Source organism: Rattus norvegicus, chromosome 18 (genome assembly GCF_021556685.1).
Source record: "Rattus norvegicus strain SHRSP/BbbUtx chromosome 18, alternate assembly SHRSP_T2T, whole genome shotgun sequence".
Classification (NCBI taxonomy): Eukaryota; Metazoa; Chordata; class Mammalia; order Rodentia; family Muridae; genus Rattus; species Rattus norvegicus.
In genome coordinates, this window is record NC_141551.1 from 23,514,107 (window position 1) to 23,529,080 (window position 14,974).

The 14,974-nt window shown below is 44.0% G+C and overlaps 1 protein-coding gene across 26 annotated transcripts in view; it reads left to right on the plus strand.

The window, feature by feature from the left end:
• The window catches only part of Ammecr1l (AMMECR1 like), a 24,038-nt gene continuing 9,064 nt past the window's right edge, over positions 1 to 14,974 (plus strand). For 10 of the 26 annotated variants that reach the window (XR_015642350.1, XR_015642347.1, XR_015642348.1 and 7 more), the window contains exons 1-4: positions 1 to 262; positions 1,820 to 1,930; positions 11,598 to 12,042; positions 14,796 to 14,906. Coding sequence is in view for 11 of the 26 variants with exons in the window: in XM_087592911.1 (XP_087449037.1) it covers positions 11,636 to 12,042; positions 14,796 to 14,906 (518 nt within the window). In the remaining 15 variants the exon portion in view is untranslated. 26 annotated transcript variants of the gene reach the window in all.

A 14,974-nucleotide genomic window follows, 5' to 3' on the forward strand; every position in this document is an offset into this window, starting at 1 on the left:
GGGATAGAGGAGGACTCAGGTCCCGACTCGACTCGGTCCTCCACCCGCTCCGGGGATACCTCTAGTTCTCCCCGGCCGCCGCCGCCCCGCTGCTTCCTCCTCTGCCCTCCCGCCGGCCTCCTTCGGGCGTCCTAACCCGCCTTGGGACTCTGCTTTTCTCGGTAGCCTCCACCCAGGCGCATGGCTCCATGAAGCAGGAGGAAGAGAAGGCAGAGCGCGAGAGGTCCCGTCTGCCCCGGCCGCGTCTGGGTCAGGAGAGAAGGTGGGGAATTCTAGGGGGCTGTGCCGTGCTTTCTCTTGCCAGGCCTTCTCGAGGCCTGTTCAGTTCCGAGGCAGACAGTACCCTGGAGAGTGGAGTCTCGAGGTGCCGGGCGAGGGGTCCCGGGGCGCCATGGGGGAGGGGCACATGGAGGCGGCCACCGCGGGTGGGCAAGGCCTCCTCCGGGCTGTCTGTCCCCGTCGAGGACTAACGGGATCGTGAGGCCGTGTACCCGAGTTCTGGGTGGCAGGGTCGCCCCTGGCCAAGGAGGCGAGGCAGCAGTTGTAGCCTCAGTGCCTGAAGTCCCTCCAGGAAACAGTCGGAGGAAAGTTTGGTGGTCTCCTGCGCCGCCTGGTGGCCCCCCACCCAGAGTCCCCTCCCCCGCCCGGCGTCTGGATTCCACCCCCGCGGCCCAGACCCAGTTGCTCTACCCGTCGCCCTGTCGTTTCCCCAACTCCCACTGCGCCCTGTACTCTCCTGTCCCACATCCTCCTTTTCACCTTTTCCTTCTGCCTATTAAACCCCTCCCGGTCTCCTCTTTCCCCCTTGTCTCATCGTTTTCTTGCTTAACTCTCTTCTCGCGCTTTATTTTCTTTTTTTCCTCCCGCCCCACCTCCCGTATCTACTTGTAGCCCCTCTTGCCTACAACCATCCCTCCATCTTAAACTTTGGGTCTTATGCCTGTCCTCGGAGCTGTGTGGCTTTTGCCCTTCATTCCTTGCCCTGATCTGACCCCTCTCTTTGCTCACTTATCCCTCTGGGCCTATCTGCTTTCAGTGCCCTCTCTTAGGATTGAGTGGGTGGGGCCTGGAGTTTCTGCTTTGCATAAATTCTGTAGTACTGGGGAAGTAGGAAAGGTGGAGGAGATTGCGAAGAAGAGATTCGTGCAAAGCTGAGTAAGGATGAATGGCTCCACCAACACTTACCATCGTCTCCTGGCACAAGGTGCCTTGTCCTCAGGGGCCTAGCATGTTGTCCGGTAATTTTTAAGACTTGGGAGTATGCTTGCATACAGAAACCTGTAGAGAGCTCAAAAGAGATAGATCCTGGCTAGAGAGCAAGTTTTGACGTTGTGTGTGTGTGTGTGTGTTGGGGTGGGGGGTGGTCTCATTCAAGTACAATACAGCCTTTGATTCTCTGTGAGACTTCAGTTAACTTGTTTTGAAGTAAGGAGAGTTTTTCCAGAAGGTTTTGTTGGTTGCCTCAGAGATTGCTCTGTTAAATTGTAACTTTTGATCCTGGTGCACACTTTTGATTCCAGGAATCTGAAAATGTTCTCAGTGGTAAAGTCTCTTGGCTCTTGTTTGTCCTAAAATAAATTAAGCCTGACATAAAGCTGGGTGTGATATTGCACACCTTTAATCTCGCCACTTGGGAGGCAGAGGCAGGCAGCTTTCTAGAGTTGACACCAGACTAGTCTATCTATATAGTGAGCTCTGGGACAGCCAGGGATACACAGAGAAACTGTGTCTGGAAAAACAAGCAAACAAAAACTTTAACTTTTGCAAAAACCTTCCCACTACTTAAACTTTGTTCACTGCACCTGCATTTCTGTCTTAGGTATTGGAAGAAGGGATGGAATTGGAAGAAAGAAGATTCATTCCAGAGACAAAATAGCTCCCCTCTCCTATTGTAGCTGTTTCCTCTGGGACTATAAACTTTCTGCTTTCAGTGAGTATGACCTTGGGCATACTTGATGTGGGATTTTGTTGCATGCTTTGGTTTTGGCTTTGGCTTGTGTCTAGATTTAAGGTGTAAGTGTACTTCATTTCAGTTTCTCTCAGAGTCAGTGGTCCTAAGGTTATTTAAGTTCTCTTATTTTTTAAACTTACACTTACTTAATGTGTTTGCCCGCATGTGCGTGGATGTTACCACAGTGTGTGTGCTGAGGAAGTTAGAGGACAACTTGAGGGAGTCAGTTCTCTCATGTGGGCCATGGGTGGAGATCAAAGTCAGGACATCAGGCCGGGTGGCAAGTGCCTTTCCCTGCTGGGCGGTCTTGCTGGCCCTCCACCTGCACTTTAGTGTTCTGTTTGTTTTCAAGATGGTGTTTCTCAGTGTAGCCTTACTCTCTCTGCAGACCTGGCTGGCCTGGAACTCAGTGTTGAGCATGCCTCTGCATCCCAAGTGCTGGGATTAAACCCAGTCCCCAATTGACAACCAAAGAAGCCTTTTCCCCCTTGGCTTTAATTAATAGGTTAATAGATTCATGGAGTTAGGACTGTGACTCACCTTGTGTGGCATTGCATGTGTGTAATATTTTCATTTGAGAAGTGAATCTGAAAGATGGGGTCATCTTGGGCTGCATAATGAGCTTAGGCACAAAAATTAACTAGTTCCAAGGTTAGTGCAATTCCTGGACAGTTCTCATTCATACAGAGTTGGTCTTCACCTACTTTTTTGGATCATTTTGACCTAAATCTGCTGTGGTGACATTTTTATTCTACATGTAAACCTTGAACATAGTTCTTGTATAAAAGTTAGTGCCTCACCCCTGTGAGTTTATCAATGATGGCGTGTTTGGGTTGAGGACATAGCTGCTTGGCTGACAGCTCAGTACCTGTGATGTAGCTCAGTACGACGCCCCAAAACCGTTCCCCTTCACTACTGTAAGAGTTTGTCAGAGCCTCCCAAACTTTTCGTGAGGGAAACAGAAGAGGAAATGTCTTAATTTTATAAATGAAAACAAAGACAAAAGCAAAAAAAAAACCCAAAACCTGAGACCCACAAAGATAAGGCTCCATTCTGTAGGTCACACAGAAAGAAGAGGGGGATGGTCAGGAGCAAAACCTAAAACTATTAGCTGGAAGTAGTGGTGCCCTGGAGACAGGCAGATCTCTATGAGTCCCCCGCTGCTACACAGAGAAACCTAGTCTTGGGGATGGAACCCAACCCTGTAAATAATCGTTTTCTTTGAACTGAATGTAGACTTTGGTCTTTGGGGTTTTTTTATTTGTTACTGAGACAGGGTTTCAGAACTAGAACTTGCTATGTAGACCAACCAGGCTGGCCTTGAATTTAGAGATCATTTGTCTTGTCTGGGGATGTGTTAAGGGTAAAGGTGTGTGCCACCAAGCACAGTGTTTACTTGTTTTTGAAACAAAGTCTCTATGGCCTTTTAAGTCATTGCAATCCAATTTAAGACACAGCCAACTCCCTCTCCAGCTCTGGGATTACAATGAGCCATGTGCCTCCCTCAAGTTGAAAGCATTTTGCTACTTATTTGTTGTTTTAAGTCCTAAGTCTTTGTAAATAGGTTGTAAACCTAATTGCATGGGTTTGTGTTTCATAAGGAAATTGCCCATGTGTCAAATGCCCCGTGTGGTTATATGGTAGATGTTTTTTTGGTGTAGGAGTTGAGACAATGAGACAGACTCCCTTGGAGCCCACACAGGCCACAGACTGCCTGTGTGGTTAAAGGAGTCCATGAGCTTGTGGTCCTCCTGTCTCTTGCCTCTGTCTCCTGAGTTTGGGGATCACAGGCATATGAATCATTTGGAATGGTGGACAGCAGAATAGCATCTCTCACCTGACTTTCCTGGAACAATACCATAAGTAGCTAAGATTGCAGCTCATGCACCACACCAGTACTCATGATATCATTGGATTTCACTTCAGCACCAGTACTCATGATATCATTATTACATTGGATTTCACTTCAGCTTGTCAGTGTCGCAGGAGAAACAGCCTGCTTCTGTCTAAGGAAGCCTTATTTAACATCTAGACACTAAATAGTAACAGAAGAAGCTTCGCCCCTACTTCCCAAATCTTTATACGGTCATGCCCTCTGATAGACTAAGTGTGACCTACAACTCAGATATGCCTGTCTGTGTGTCCATTTCTTGAGTGGTGGGCTAAAAGGTATATTCTACCACACCTGGATAGAATTTTTTTTTTCTAGATATGATTACTGTTTGAAGTGAAAACCATTGGCAAAATCTAGCTTTCTCTTTGTATCAAAATGTTTGTGATAATAACAATTAGCAAGTAAAGTTGTTTTTTTTTTTTATGGTCTCTGCCTTTTTGTATTTCTACAAAGTTGAATGAGTAGAGTAATCCTAGTATTAACCCAATATTCATATTCATATTCTCTCTCCCTCCCTCCCTCTCTCCTCCCTCCCCCCCCTCTCATGGTTTCTACGTAGCCCTGGCTAATATATAACTCTGTAGAATAGGCCAACCCTGAACTCAACGATCTTCCTGCCTCCTGAGTGTGAGGATTAAAGGTGTGAAATACAAAACTGTTTTTAGGGTCTCACTTTGTAACTCTTTACTAGCTTCAAACTCTTTCCCTTCTTTAGTCTTCCTAGGAGACCTCCAATGTTATTTATGGCTTCTGCTATCATAGAATGAAAAGAATTCATAAAAGGTTTCTTAGAAGCCATTACATTTTAAAGCAGAAAAGTATCAAGGTCTTTTAGACTACAAGGTGGCTGTTAGGGAATTGTATTAATAGTAATTATGTGCCAAGGAACTGCCAGTTTTCTCACACCTTTCTGAATTCCCAGCACTCAGGAGGCAGAGGTAGGAATATCTCTTGGGTCCAAGGCTATACCTTCTGGTGACGCCCCATATAAAGGACATGAAAGGAAGCTTTTGCATTTTGCCTGCTTGCCTACATTCTTACTGGCAAGTTTATCCTGTTGCTGAGGTATTCCCTTACTGACCTTAGACTCTCCTTCAGGATTCAATGTAGACAGAATTCCATTAGCTCTCTAGGAATTCCCTAGTACTGTGAACCAGGTTGAGACCACTGAGACATCAAGTCTCATAGACTGAACAATGATCAGATTCTTGATTTTTCTGTCAAGCCATTGTTGAACTACTCAGACCAGAACCTGTAAACTACTCTAATGAATCATATGTATACATGGCCTTGAACAAGAGTTCCACCTGCCTTTGCTCCTGAGTGCACCACCACTGCCCAGCCATTGAGCACAGTCTACATAGTGAGGTCCAGGACAGTTAGGGCAGCCCTTTGTGGTAGCAGGTACACAAAAGATGTTACAGCTTGCCTGAGTTTGCTTTCAGACTTTGGATCTCAGAGTTGGAATATGAGCCAGAGTTGGCAGCTAGATGGTTACCTCAAAGCCAAGATTCTGTCCTCAGAAGGTGGGGGCGTCTCTGGTTGTTTTGTAATGGGCTTTTGAAAGAGACAGAGAAGAAGGAAGGCCATTTTGCTTGTCCACGTCAATCAGGGCAGCCTTGTGTTCTTGAATTAATTCTGGTTTTGATACTTAATTATGAATGTTAGCAATCTATGGGAAATTATTTATAGTAATTCCTGAAATCAGAAATTGCCACCCAGGCAAATAAACACTATAATGGATCACTAAACGTCCCAGCATTTAAAACCTATAACAACAACAACAACAACAACAATAATAATAGTAATAATAGAAGAAGGAAGGAAGGACGGATGGATGGATGAACTGCCTCCCAAGTGCTGGGATTAAGAGCCAAATGACTATCACTGAAACATCAGATTCCTGGGAGAAGGGCTTCTACTGAAAGCATGCACCATCACCACCAGCTGCACCTGTGTTTCTAACTGCTGAGCTCTCTCCAGTCCCTGTTTGGAATCATTTGTTGTTGTTGCTGTTGTTGCTGTTGTTGTTGGAGACACCACCCGAGTACTGGGACTAAAGGTGTGAGCCACCACCACTCAGTTAAAACATTTCTTTTTCCTAGTTGTATCTATGCAAAACAAGCCTTTGGGTCACCTCAGTAAGTATTAAGTGGCACCTGTGGCCAAGTCCAGGACTGAGTGGTCACTGCTATATAGTGAATATAACAGTTTCCAGGATAAATTGGATCAAGATGAGAATTTACAGGATAATTGACCTAATATTAAGAATGAAGTGTTCAAACTATCCCCCTTTGTTTGTTTTAGGTTTTGTTTTTGTTTTTTTCCTTTTTTTTTTGTTGGGGGGGAGGTCTGTACACATTGCAGGTGTGAGCATGGTTGGCTACCAGAGGTTGATGTCAGGAAACGTTTTCAACAAGATTAATCCTTCAACTTCGAGCTTATGATTAAGCTAAGCTGGCAGTCATCTCTATGACTGCTTATTCCCACCTCCCTATACAGGCATCCTGCCACCACAGCAGTATGTGTATTTTATATTATATAATTGTATATTAATTATATTATATATATATGCTACATTTGTTGTGCTTGTGACAACCAGTTTAGTGAACCATGTTCCGGTCCCTGTTATGTTTTGAGTCATGGCCTCACCATATAGCCTTGGCTCCTCTGGGACTCAGATCATACTAGCCTGGAAAGGTGTGATGCATTATGTGTGTGTTCAATTTTTTGGTAGGCTTTTTTGTGGGGTTTGGGTTTGTTTGTTTGCTTGTTTGTTTAGAAAAAAAAGTTTAGGTTATGTCAACCATGTAAGCCTGTATACTTCTGAAAACCCTGAGTTCAGTTCCTCAGTCAGATATAAATCATTATTTTTTATGTATGTCCATATTTGTCACACATCTGGTGTACAGGAGATTGATCACACATTGGACAGGGAAGCTGATGGTTCAGCAGCCTATAGAGGAAGTTCAGGGTCTTTGAACACTGAGGGCAGGCCTATTTGATATTTGCAAGGTTAAGAAAAATGTATGAGAAATTATTTATATTTCTGAAATCATAAATTGCCTACTACTACTACTTCCCTTAGCTTCATGCTGAAGCGTGGGCGCTGTCTCCATCTGGTGGATTGCAGTGTTAACTACTGTGCTCATGTTGATTGTGGAAGCTGTGTAAGAAGCCATGGCTACTGCTGACTCCTGAGCTTGGCCCAGGAACTTTGCAAGGCACCATCCAAGGCCTCTGTGGTCAGTGTTGCAGGCTTTAATGAAGGACTGTTTGCGTGCCCAGGGCCACACACCTACTGTGGTACAATATTGGTTGTTGTCGTGAGGTTTAAGGCCTGTGTCATGGTTACTGTTCTATTGTAAGGAGTCCTCATAATCAAAGCAACTCGTTTAAAAGACAGTATTTGACTGGGGCTTGCTTACATTTGTAAGTTTTAAGTACGAATGCAAGTTAGTTCATGATCATGACACAGGAAGTCAGGCATCCCACTGGAACAGTAGCTGAGAGAGAGCTTTACATCCTAATCCATAGGCAAGAGCAGAAAGAGAAAGACACTGAGCTAGTGTCGTTTGTAACCACAGTGCACCTTCATCTCCCAGTGATACACCTCCAACAAGGCCACACCTCCAAATAGTTTTAACTGGGACCTAAGCATTGGAACGTGAGCCTATGGAGCTGTTCGTATTCAAACCACTGGAGTGTTGGACTTTCTCCATGTATGTGCAGTCACCCTCAAGGCCAGAGTTCTACTGGAATTGAACTTAGAGGTGGTGGTTGTGAGTGCTGGAAACCAAACTTGGGTCCTGAAAGACCAACCAGTGCTGTCAGTTACTGGGCTGTCCCTACAGTCCCTAAGAGAAAGTTTAGTACAACTGGCAGGTAATTATTGTTTGTATTAATGCTGTTAACAGTTGGTGGCTGAGATGTGTTCTGTCAGTACTATGGTTCATTTTACATTTTCTACCTTTTAGTATTTGCTTATTTTGGCAGATAGTAAAGTATTAGGCTCCTTCAAAATTGTTCAAAAAGAAGGAAGTAAGCAATACACACATCTTAAATGAAATAAAGTGATTGTATATTAAGCTTTGTCACGGAGCCAAGCCTCTAATTCTAACATGGGAGGTTGAGAAAAGAGGATTAGGAGTTCAAGGCTAGATTGGCAACATAAACCTTGTATCCAAAAACAAAACCAAATTTGTTTTTTTGATATAGGGTCTTACCATATAGCCCTAGCTATTCTAGAACTCATTATGTAGACCAATGACCTCAAATTCAGAGATCGCCTGTCTCTGCCTTCCAAGTGTGGGATTAAAGGCAAGAACCACCATGCCAAGCCTTAAAACTCTTCCCAATGGAATAATTCCTAAGTGTAAGGTGCTTAAGGGCAGACAGATTGACTAACTAACTGGCCAACAGGCAGAAGTTACCCAGGGAGTTCTTTGGGCCTTACTCTCTACCTTAATATGTTAGACACAGCCTCTTTCACTGAACCTGGAGCTCACTGGCTGGTCAAGACTGGCTGCTCCTTCAGTGAGCTTCAAGAGTCTTGCTTTCTGCCATGCACTCCAATGCCTGGTTTTGTGTGTGTGTGTGTGTGTTCGCGTACATACTAAGCTGTCCTTACAACCCCCTTAATATGTTTTTCTTTTTTAATTTAAAGATTTTTTTATGTGTATGGGTGTTTGCTTACAAGTCTGCATACAACATGTGTAGTGCCCCTGAAGGGCAGAAGATGGCTTTGGAGTTGTCTGACCTGTATCTGAGGCTAAGTAGAAGGCACAGTGACATCTGTTTGTGTACTCAGGACAGGCATTGCTGTGAAGGGGAGAAGGCTTACAGTTGCCTGGTTATGGTTGAGTATGTTGGCTTTGAGCCTGAGATCTTCATTTCCTTTTGTTGACAAGCTCCTTTAAACTCTAGTGTATCCTGAGTTGCACTGTGTTTTCTTGTGTTCTTAGAAAAAGGCACTAGGGCTGGAGAGATGGCTCAGCGGTTAAGAGCACTGACTGCTCTTCCAGAGGACCTGAGTTCAATTCCCAGTAACCACATGGTGGCTCACAACCATCTGTAAAGAGATCTGATGACCTCTTCTGGTGTGTCTGAAGACAGCTAGTGTGTGCTCAAATAAATAAAAATAATAAAAAAAATATTTAAATAAAAAAAAAAGGCACTAAATCCAGTGGGTATTTATTATCTTACTCTGCCATGTTGCTTGGTGAGAAGGTCCGGATCTTGGAGCCTGACAGATTGTGGTCCAACTCCTAGCTCTGCCACTCAAGTGAGGCCTTGGAGGATTTCCACGCTTATTAATTCTGAGGCTCATTCTCTTTGAAATGCTGGTGATTTGTTTGCCTTGTCAACACTGAGTAAAATCCTGGAATATGAAGCATTCTGAATGCATAGAACATGTCTAGGCCATCTTTAGGTTGTCCTCTAGGAAGAAGCAGTGGGCTAGGAGCCCAAGTGAGGAAAACAGCTAACTGTAGTGTTTTTAAGGCCCTTGTGACTACTAAACTGACTTCATGCTCAGTAACTCCAGAGAGCAATTACTTTTATTCTAGTTTGAGGAAACTCAGTCTCAGACTAACCAGTTTTGAACTCAGTCCACTTGGCTCTGTAAAGGCACCATCAGCCTTTGGTTTGGTTTGGTTTGGTTTGGTTTGGTTTGGTTTGGTTTGGTTTGGTTTGGTTTGAGATAGGAACTTGCTAAGTATTGGCCAGCTCCCTGTGTAGACCAACAGGCGAGTCTCAAACTCATAAAGATCTACCTGCCTTTTCGTCATGAGTGCTGTGGTCAGGCGTGAGCTACTACTTTGAGGGAGCTTTTTATGTGTCTGGTGGAGCCCATTGTGGCCTGAACTTGAGACATGTATAGAGACCCAAGGGTGACTTTGAACTCCTGATCCTCCCGCTACTTCCAAAGTGCTGGGGGTACTAGTTTACACAGTCCTGTGAATGAAGCATAAAGCCTCGTGTGTTGGGCAGGCGGTCTACTGACTGAGTCATCCCAGCCCTGGGAGTGTTTTGTCTTGCATTTTGTTGTTTTGAGGCAACTGTGACTGTGTCACTGACTTGTCACTGACTGGCCTGCAACTTGCTATGTTAATTTTAGTTTAATATACATGGATGATTTTGGTGGTTATTTTTGTTTTGTTTTGTTTTGTTTTGTTTTTTGTTCTCACCAGAATTTGAGTCTGTACATATACATTCTTGGTGCTATAGAGGCTAAAAGGCTATTGGATCCCTGCGAACAGTGAGCTGGTGTGTTTATCGCTGCACTATTCACTACAGCAAGGGAGGCAAACCAATCTAGTCCGTCAGCAAGAGAGTGGACAGTGAAACTCTGGTGCACATAACATTTAGCTCTAAAGGAAAAGTAAAATCACAACACTTTGGAAAATGGATGAATATAGAATGTATACTATTAAGCAAGGTCACACAATCTAGAAAGGAAGCAAGTGTAGACCTGTGTGTAACAAATGTATCTGTGGGTATAACAGACCATGAAGAAAGAATAATATGGCTAAACAGAAAAACTAGCTCAAAAACCTGAAAATAAAATTTTTTTCAGTTAAAGTATATAATACTATAAATGTCTAATATGTACATATGTGTAAATACATATTAACGAGCTGAGTCTGATGGCACATGCCTTTATTCTCAGCACACCAGAGGCAGAGGCTGTTGAATCTACATAGAAACTTTTAAGAGAGCCAGGACTATATAGAGAGAACATGTCTCAAAAAAATAGGACAAGCAAGTGAGAAATCCAGTGAGAAGCTTCAGTTTCAGGATGACCATTTTGAATATGTAGAAGCTTGTTGAAATGTATAGACTATGGATCTGTCTAATCTTGCTGAATAATGATTTTTATTTGCAAATTTTTTACAATAAAAGCTTGTTTATTTGAGACAGGGACTCACTATTTGGCTCAGTCTGCCCTGGAACACATTATGTAGACCAGGCTGGCCTTGAACTCACAGAGATCTGCCTGTTTCTGCCTCTTCCTCCCAGATACTGCAATCAGAGGCTTGCACCACATTGCAGAACTTGTAGAAAGGGTATTGAGATGTCCTCAACAGTTGCGGCCTATCCTCCCCACTGCCCTGGATAGTCTTTTTTTTTTTAAGATTTATTTATTGTCTACATGCATACCTGCAGGCCAGAAGAGGGCACCAGATCTCATTACAGATGGTTGTGAGCCACCATGTGGTTGCTGGGAATTGAACTCAGGACCTCTGGAAGAGCACTCTTAACCATGAGCCATCTCTCCAGCCCCCGTGCATAGTCTTTTGGGATAGACAAGCTGCTCGTTGTCAGCCTCTCTTTAGGAAAATATTAGAGGATTCCTGTCTAGAACTTGGCATCTGACCTTTTTGACCATGTCACCTGGAGTTTCTGGTTAAAAAAAAAAATGACAGCTTAAAAAAAAAAAACAACTTTTAATTGCAGTTCATTTCTGCTGAGGGAGGGGAGACAAAGATGTTGTGCTGTGTGTGTGTCAAGGTCACTGACGACTTGTAGTCAGTTCTGTCCTCCCACCATACTAGTCATAGGGGTTAAACACAGGCCATCATTGGTTGGCAGGTAGCAAATGCTTTCACCCATTGAGCCATCTCACTGGTCCTTGACAGCTTTTAACTGAATCAACCTATTTATTTATTTATTTATTTATTTATTTATTTATTTATTTTATTTTGTTCTTGAATCGTTCTAATTAGTACTTACTTGTTCTCTTTCCTGTAGGGTTCTGCAGCATCCCAGATCACAAACACCAGATCAGGATGGGAAAAAGACGTTGTGTTCCTCCCCTTGAGCCCAAGTTGGCAGCAGGCTGTTGTGGGGTCAAGAAGCCCAAATTATCTGGAAGTGGAACACACAGTCCCGGTAACCAGTCCACTACTGTTCCTGGCTCAAGTTCAGGACCTCTTCAAACCCACCAGCATGTGGACAGCAGCAGTGGTCGGGAAAATGTATCAGACTTAACTCTGGGACCTGGAAACTCCCCCATCACACGAATGAATCCTGCATCTGGAGCCCTGAGCCCTCTCCCCCGGCCCAATGGAACTGCCAATACCACTAAGAACCTGGTGGTGACTGCAGAAATGTGCTGCTACTGCTTTGATGTACTCTACTGTCACCTCTATGGCTTTCCACAGCCACGACTTCCTAGATTCACCAATGACCCCTAGTGAGTAAATTAGACATGGGACAATGTGGTCACAGCTTCCTGACAGAGTCTGACTATAAGGGTTTGTTAGTAGTGGTTATGATGTAACACAGCATACAGTAGGTAGAGAAGTCATCATACCACTGGCACCTCCAAAATGTTGGAATCCTAGTGAATGTGAATCGGAAGTGTTTGAGGGTCAGGCTAGACTGACTAAGAGCTCTCATTCATTGGGAGCAGTGCTTTTAGGAAGGTGGTTTTTGTGTGTGTGTGTGTGTGTGTGTGTGTGTGTGTGTGTGTCCATTTTTATGCATATATGTATACTTGTGTGTGCACAGGGGTTGAGGGGAGCATGCATGTGTTTGTGCAAGTGGAGGTTTAAGGTTGATGCTTGGGAATCATCTCAGAGTGCTATTCCTTATTTCATTGTGGCAGGGTTGATCTCACTAACCTGGAACTGGTGGGTATGGCTAGTCTTAACTACTGGCTTACCTTCTGAATTAAAGGTGGGCCACCACACCCACTGTCCTTTATGAGGATTCTGAGAATCCTAGTGCTAGTCTCCATTTGTACCACAAAGGTCTTCACCACTGAGCCATCTTTCATCTTATTTAAGGAGCATTTTTAAAAAGTATAAGATAAAATGAAGAAGGGCGTGCCAGTGTTTTCTTCAAAGCAGGAATTACTTCTGCGCTGCCTTTAAAAAACACTTCTGCTGCCAGATGGTGGTGGTGCACACCTTTAATCCCAGCACATAGGCATCTGAATCTCTGAGTTCAAGTGCAGTCTGGTCTGCAAAGTGAGTTCCAGGGCATCCAGGGCTACACAGAGGGAAAAAAAGAAGAAAAAGTACTTCTGCTTCTGGGTGTTTTTCAGGGCATGCTTTGGTGTTGTTCATTCCCCTGCTGTTGGTACTGTGCTGATGGCTCCCCTGCTGTTGGTACTGTGCTGATGGCTCCCCTGCTGTTGGTACTGTGCTGATGGCTCCCCTGCTGTTGGTACTGTGCTGATGGCTCCCCTGCTGTTGGTACTGTGCTGATGGCTCCCCTGCTGTTGGTACTGTGCTGATGGTTCTTCAGAACTTTGAGCAGAGTTGGGGAGTAGAAAGAAAAAGTCCTTGTCTTTGGGACTCACTTGAGTTGGTGAGCCACACACATAAATCTAAGAGAAGTTACCCCAAATGTATTCTTGGAGGAAATATGGAGGAAAAATGTGTTGACTTTTCAGGGAATTTGTTTATTGATCTTGAGACAGGGTCTCACTATATAGCTCTAGCTGTCCTGGAATTCACTGTGTAGATCAGGTTGGCCTTGAACTCAGAGGCCTGCCTCTGCCTTCCTATGCTGGGACTAAAGGCATGTGCCATCACACCAGGCTTCCAGGGAATTCTTGATGTGGGTTGCCATGATCAGAAACTCACAACAGAGCAGATGAGCCTGGGTAAGATATATATAGGGATTGTAGTACTCAGAGCCTTGTATTTTTAACCTGTGGGTAACAGGAAGACTAAACTTTTTTAGTAGGATTGGCACAGTAGCTCTGACTGGCATGGTGCATGTATGTTATTTGAAGGAAATGAGAGTAGGTGAGAGATCTGTCTGTTGAGGTAAAGATATGGGTAAGGGCTGGAAAGATGGCCCTGTGAGTAAAGTGCTTACCATAGAGGTAAGGATCTGACATCAGATCCTCAGAATCCACAGAAAAACAGACATGTTGCTTGTCTATTCCCATTGCTCCAGTGAGATAGGAGGTAAAGACAAGAATGCACCAATATTTGAGGAACATAGAGTTTAGAGTACATAGCAAAGAACACCCTATTTCTATTTTAAACAATGTAGAAGACAAAGATTATTATCTAAGGTTTCCTTTGACCTCCACATGAATGCCTTAGCAAGAAGCCAGATGTGGTGACACACCTTAACCTCAGCAGAGGCAGGAGGATCTTTTTAAGTTCAAGGCCAGCCAGGGTTACATTATGTAGGGTTATGGGGTAGAGGAACCTAGGTAACTTTGTGTATTTACTTTGTGTTTGAGAGGTGACTAATTCAGAAATCTAAGCAGTAAGGGTAGTAGGAATGTGGGAAGATCTCAGGATGGGGTTATCTCTTAGCAGTCTGTCATGAATCTAATACAGCCAATAAAACCTGACTTTGGCCTAAGAATGGAAAGCTAAAATTTTCTTGAGAAACGTGGGGGTTTTTTGTTTGTTGGGTTTTGTTATTTTAATCTTATGAAAGTCTATGAGCCAAAACTATTTGTAGTTTGCCAGTAGTTAAAATTGTGGCAATTAGAGAATACTTGTAGCTAAGGGAGTGCAGTCTGGGCAAGGTGTGTCATCAGGGATGATGGAACTCACTGAGATGGAGGAAAGGAGGAGAGGATATGGACCGTTAGAAAGGGGAGATTTCCGAAAGAAAGAACCAAAAAAAAAGAAGTGGGGGGGAGATTGCTGGGTGCTGTAATTCCAGCACTTCAGGAATAGAGGTAAGGCTGTCTCAAGTTCAGGTCTACTTGGAGAGACAGTCTAGCAAAGTAAAGGGGAAAGAAAAGCAGGAAAGAAAACTTATTATGTGAATGAAAGTTGTGAGGACATAGCATAGGAAAGGGTAGAGCTTCTCCTTCCTCTCTTCTCTCTGTGTTTCTAGCCAGGGCTGAGCTACTTCAGAAAGGCAGGAGCTGGCAGTTCAGATCCTTTGGGCAATAACAGAAATGAATAGGAATGTATCTGTAATTAATCTAGGGCTGGAGAATAATGTTTTGGTTTTTCCTTTCAGTCCTCTCTTTGTGACCTGGAAGACAGGGCGAGACAAGCGGCTCCGTGGCTGCATTGGGACCTTCTCAGCCATGAATCTTCATTCAGGACTCAGGGAATACACGTTAACCAGGTAATGGCGCCAATACGAGAACATGAATAAATGACCTAGAACTGGAGATAGCTGTGGACCCTACAATC